The sequence below is a fragment of the Phoxinus phoxinus genome, assembly GCF_949152265.1.
Source record: "Phoxinus phoxinus genome assembly, chromosome: 3".
Taxonomy (NCBI): Eukaryota; Metazoa; Chordata; class Actinopteri; order Cypriniformes; family Leuciscidae; genus Phoxinus; species Phoxinus phoxinus.
In genome coordinates this window covers 4,306,231-4,312,230 of record NC_136878.1, presented here as the reverse complement: position 1 = coordinate 4,312,230, position 6,000 = coordinate 4,306,231, and the positions used below count along the sequence as shown (strand labels likewise).

At 38.1% G+C, this 6,000-nt stretch overlaps 1 protein-coding gene across 1 annotated transcript; it reads left to right on the top strand.

Moving 5' to 3' along the window:
• Positions 1–242: 242 nt before the first annotated feature.
• On the top strand, positions 243–3,855 carry zbtb43 (zinc finger and BTB domain containing 43). Its single transcript, XM_079606294.1, has 2 exons — positions 243–380; positions 1,025–3,855. Exon 2 carries the CDS (start codon positions 1,047–1,049, stop codon positions 2,325–2,327), a length of 1,281 nt encoding a protein of 426 aa, XP_079462420.1. The 5' UTR covers positions 243–380; positions 1,025–1,046; the 3' UTR covers positions 2,328–3,855.
• The last annotated feature ends 2,145 nt before the right edge of the window (positions 3,856–6,000 follow it).

Sequence of the window (6,000 nt, the reverse complement as noted above, 5' to 3'; positions counted from 1 at the left end):
TTTTCTTTTAATTTAATTTAAAATTAATTTAATTAATAATTCTATTCTATTGTATTCTATTCTATTGTATTCTATTCTATTCTCTATTCTCTATTCTCTATTTTCTATTTTCTATTTTCTATTTTCTATTTTCTATTTTCTATTGTAATTTTCTATTCTATTCTATTCTATTCTATTCTATTCTATTCTATTCTATTCTATTCTGGAAAAAAGGTCAATCTGGCACCCATCGGAAAGTAGGCGTGTTTGTTTACATTTCTTCCTGCGCCACGCGACTGTGCGTGATGACGTAGGCGACACGCAGCGCGCTCTGGCTCTCGGAAGAGAGAGAGGTGACAGGCTAGCTTTCAGAAAACCGGAATAAAGTGATGCAGAAAACGGTAAGACGGACATTTTTATTACATCGCGAGTGAGGCAGAAAACTGTACAAACATGTACGCGTCTTTTTCATGAACAACAATGTCTCTGTCGCCTGTGAACATCCATAAAGTCTCTTGATATGCTAACAGTATAGCAGGTTAGCCTGATCTCCAATGTAGAGGTGTGAATTTTGACAGTTCACGAGTTTAAAAGATCATAAAACAGTTTTTTTTCGAATACAAACATAGATCTATTTTCATGATTTTATTTCATCTTAATATTCATCTCTTCATGTGTAGGATTTTGACACCAGAAATAATGTCACTGTGGATTTTGTAATCTTATATTTATAGTCCTAATTTACATCTCACCATATGACAAAAGAATTCTTAACAAAAAATGTTGACATGGAAACCATAGTTACCGACAAAATTAAACAATATATTAATATTTGCTATATAACCAAGTGATATATTGGCACCAAAAATACAGAGTTTGTCTGGACAATGAAACCTATGTATTTTTCTTTCCTGAATGTGCACAATACGATTATTTGCATTTTGTAATTTGCAAGTAACATTGCTTTTTAACCCTTCCAGAACAACCATGCTGTGTAAGTATTGATGGTTTTGAGCAACACTAACCTGTCCTGCCTTCTTCTTAGAGCGTTTAACTTCTACACAACCATGGAGACTGACGCAAACTCCTTCCACGTGGAGTTCCCGGATTTTTCCTGCTCCCTCCTGAAGAAACTGAACCAGCAGCGGCAGAGGGGACAGCTGTGCGACCTCATCGTGTCCATCGGCGGCCATCAGTTTCGTGCTCACCGCGCGGTTCTGGCCGCCAGCTCCCCGTACTTCTGCGATCAGGTGCTCCTGAAGAACAGCGCTCGCGTGGTGTTGCCGGACGTCATGCATCCGTGTGTTTTCGAGCAGCTTCTCTTGTCGTGTTACACCGGAGCGCTATCTGTGCCGTCCGGAGAGGTGGTGGCCTTCCTCACGGCGGCTAGCTTCCTGCAAATGTGGCACGTGGTGGACAAATGCACTGAGCTTTTAGAAGTTGGGAATAAGAAAAGCAGCAGCGTTGGGAATTTCAACCACGGATCATCTCCGAGAGGAGACGGTTATGCCACCGATAACGAAGACAACGTCCAGACCGCGAGTCAAGCGGAAGATCTAGCCGACGACGGCCTTTCGATTCCCGCTTTGGGAACAGGAGCGTTGGAAAGTGCCGGCTGCTCGTCTCCAGATGATCCGAGCAGCGAGAACGGGTCGGATGCAATGGAAAACCAGTGCTCGAGACCTGCCTATGTGCCGCCGAGCATTATGGGACACAGAAAGAAGGTGCATATAAAAGCAGAGCGGCAGAATCGAGAGGCGTGCCTGTTTGAACACACCGCAAACGACTCGGATGAGAGCGGTCACAATCCAAACGCAGCGGAGGATTGCTTTGATGAGAAACTGGTGGAGTGTTTGGATCAAGATCGCACTTTCGAAGAGCCCTCGGACTTCTACGGATCCTCCATGGAGGGTTTTTCGCAAGCCGGAGACGAGCTCTCCAACCCGCCGTCCAAGGATGAACTGCAGCTGGAAGGAAGTGCGGATGCTTCTTCTCAAGATGAGGCCGCTGCGGACGGTGGCCTAAAGGAGCAAACCTCTCACTCAGGGTTCGCCTCGGTGGTTTATAAGCTCTACCCGTGTCAATGTGGCAAAAGTTTTACGCACAAAAGCCAGAGGGACCGCCACATGAGCATGCATCTGGGTCTGAGGCCGTTCGGGTGCGCCGTCTGCGGGAAAAGCTTCAAAATGAAGCATCACCTGGTGGGCCACATGAAGATCCACACGGGCATTAAACCGTACGAGTGCAGCCTGTGCTCGAAACGCTTCATGTGGAGAGACAGCTTCAACCGCCACACCTCCACCTGTGCACGAGCCCAGCAGAGCCGGCGCGCCTCGCAGATCTGCTAGTGGAGCGGCCGTGGAGAAACCTCAGCGGGGAAGCGTCCTTTACCAGAATGCCAAATTAGCTGCTGTATACAGTAGGACATTTAGTATTTTTTGGCTTTTATTTTGTACAAGAACCTCTGGGAGTTCAATTTAGTTCATTTAGTCAGGGGTCGGTCAAAGGTTTGGAATAAATACGTTTTTGCAATGCTTTTAAAAGAAGTCTCTTCTTCTCAGCAAGGCTGTATTTTGTTCAAAAATATTTGTAAAATTTTAAAGAACTGTCAAATCTGTTTTAAAATGTAATTTATTCCTGTGATCAAAGCTGTATTTTCAGCATCATTACTCCAGTGTTCAGTGTCACATGATCCTTCAGAAATCAAGTCACCATCATTTCTATAGCGCTTTATACAATCATGCATTACGGCTGTTGTTCGGCTGAAGTCAGTTCAGTGTTGATTCAGATCATCAATTATTACATTTGTTTATTTCATCTATAAAGCAGCTCTGTGAGAATCATGTCATCGTCCAGCTAAGTTCAGTTCTCATACAACACTGTCAGTACAGTCAGATCAATAATATTGTTGAATATTCAGAAATTAAAATGAGAAAATAGGATATGAAATCATTATAATATGCTGATTTGCTGCTCAAGAAACATTTCTTATTATCAATGTTGAAAACAGTTGTGCTGCTCCATATTTTTGTGGAGTTCGTCGTGATACACACTACTCTTTGTAGTACCATAAGTAAGAAATTAATGTTTTTATTCAGCAAGGATGCATTAAATTGATCAAAATTGATCTTTTATTTTGTACAAGAACCTCTGGGAGTTCAATATAGTTCATTTAGTCAGGGGTCGGTCTAAGGTTTGGAATAAATACGTTTTTGCAATGCTTTAAAAAGAAGTCTCTTCTTCACAGCAAGGCTGTATTTTGTTCAAAAATATTTGTACAATTTTAAATCTGTTTTAAAATGCAATTTATTATTAAGAAATTAAAATGAGAAAATAGGATATGAAATCATTCTAATATGATGATTTGCTGCTCAAGAAACATTTCTTAATATCAATGTTGAAGACAGTTGTGCTGCTCCATATTTTTGTGGAGTTCGTCGTGATACACACTACTCTTTGTAAGTAAGAAATTTATGTTTTTATTCAGCAAGGATGCATTAAATTAATCAAAAGTGACATTTATAATGTTACAAAAAAATTCAATTTAAAAAATAAATGCAAAAACTTTTAACTCGAGTCTAGGAATCTTGAAAAAAATGCATCATCGTCACCATAAAAGTATTAATCAGCAAAAACTTTAACAAGAATCCTAATTAATAATTGAGCACCACTAATTGATCATACTTGAGCAGCAAATCAGAATATTAGAATGATTTCTGAAGGATCATGTGACACTGAAGACTGGAGTAATGATGCTGACACACACACACACACACACACAACTGCAACTGGAGTAATGATGCTGACACACACACACACACACACACACACACACACACACACACACACACACACACACACACACACACACACACACACACACACACACTGCAACTGGAGTAATGATGCTGACACACACACACATACACAAACTTCAACTGCTGAAAATTCAGCTTTGATCACAGGAATACATTACATTTTAATATATTTCAGTGAAAAGAAGTTATTAGTAATATTTAAAAATATTTGTGTTTCTACTGTATGTTTGATCATGGAGCCTTGGTCAGCATAATAAACTTCTTTTGAAAACATTACAAAAATCATAAAAATTCCATACTTTTGGTCGCTAGTGTCCCTCAGAAAACCTATAGTCTCTCCTCATGGAATGATTTAAAGCAACATTAAATCAAAATGGACCCTTTTTACTTTCTTAATAGATGTCATTAAAGTGAAATTTCCTGTTGACTATTATTTCCTGTTGTTATTATATCAGACGGAATAAATATGACCATATTCTACCACAGACACAAGAGCCTTGAATGCTGTCGTAATATCAGGTTATATACGCCTCGCTAAGCGCTTTGGACTTGTACTAAATTTTAACAAGGTGTTTATCTGGTGTAAATAGTGCTATTCTCCAGTGCAGGATTTCATGCGCGCTGGATTCTGTGTTTCGGCATTAACTCAGTTGCTGATCTCTATAGTTTCACTGCTCAGCTGTAGCTAGAGCGCTCCAAATAGGATTTGACAGAGAACAGCGGTTGTTTCAGATCATAATCCGTTCTAATCCATGTTATGCTCCAAAAGTCAACAGATTTATTAGGAGGATTTAGGAAAGGGAAAAAGTCAAATCAAATCGTACATAATGCGGCATAAACGGCATTGACATTTTCATCTCCTCCTGCAAACAGTGTTCCTGTGTGCGATGTTCATTTTCAGTTTTATAATGTGCCATAATTGTAAAATATTATAAATGTTTGTCTCTGTATGAGTGAATCTCACAAAAAAAAACACGCCCAGGTCATATTTCATAAACAAAAAAAGTTCTATTTTGCATCCAATTCCTTTAGATGTTTTACGGTTTAGTTAGTTTGGAATTCTCAGCATTCTAAATGAGAATTCTCATTATATTCTCATTACTGTAATACAGGGTTATCTTTTTCAACGGTAGTTAATTGTCTTTATGCAAAATATCACTTTTTATTGTTTTGCTGTTAATTATTATTTTCTTTTGGGGGTGAAATATGATCAGGACATGATTTTTTTTTTTTTTTTTTTCGTCTGTATTTACAGTACACTGAAGTGGATTTAAGAGTGAAAAATCAAACACAGCCACTTGTAAATATCAGATATCAGTGAAATGAAACTGAGAACACATCTTTATTGTTTTAACTTCACAAAAACATTTCATGCGACATCAAAAGAGCACAAAAAGCAAAGTGGCGACTTTCGAAAGGGCTGTAGAACAGAAGCAGTCGGGTGTTTTCTTGTATTGTTTTAATAATCTAATGTACAGAACGTGCCATGATGGATGTCTGGTTTTCAGTGGTTTGGTATTTCGGTCTGTTTGTGATTGAACTGTTACACCAATACCTCAGATGCTGTGGTATTTAGTAGTTTTAACACACAAATGAGCATGGATTAGAACAACATGTTAGCTCCAACATGTTAGCTCATTTTAATATAGTTTTAGATATAATAAATAGGGCTTTTCTTAGAGGATTGAATTATACCTGCAAGTGTTATATGATGGTATAACACTCTTAAGAACATTTCAAACATTATTTTTTTTTGTGGCAATTGTCATTTGATTTTGTTCATTTGCAGTATGTAAATAGTGTTTGAATTGTTTTTTTGTTTTTATTATGAATGTGCAAATTTCTATATGCCTCAAACAGAACAAACAAGTGACAATCATACAGGCAGAAACAACATGTAAAGGTTTTTCCTCGCAGGTGAAAATATGGCCGTCATATAGAATTAAACAATCAGTAACATTAGGATCATCTTTTATCGTTGGTAAAGTCAGTCAAGACGGGACATATATGTGGAGAAAAAATTAACCCGATCTTTTATTGACAGAATTATATGGCTTTTTATGTAATCTGGGAAAAATGTATATGATTATATGTTGGGTTTGTTCAACTTTTTTGAGTTATTAATTGGAAACGGTTATATAAAAATATATATTCTCCAGTGACCAAATTTTCGTAATCATTAGGCAAGGCTTTATGATGTTGG

Coding starts and splice junctions, on each gene's coding strand:
- zbtb43 (XM_079606294.1), top strand. CDS start 1,047: ATGGAGACTGACGCAAACTCCTTCCACGTGGAGTTCCCGGATTTTTCC.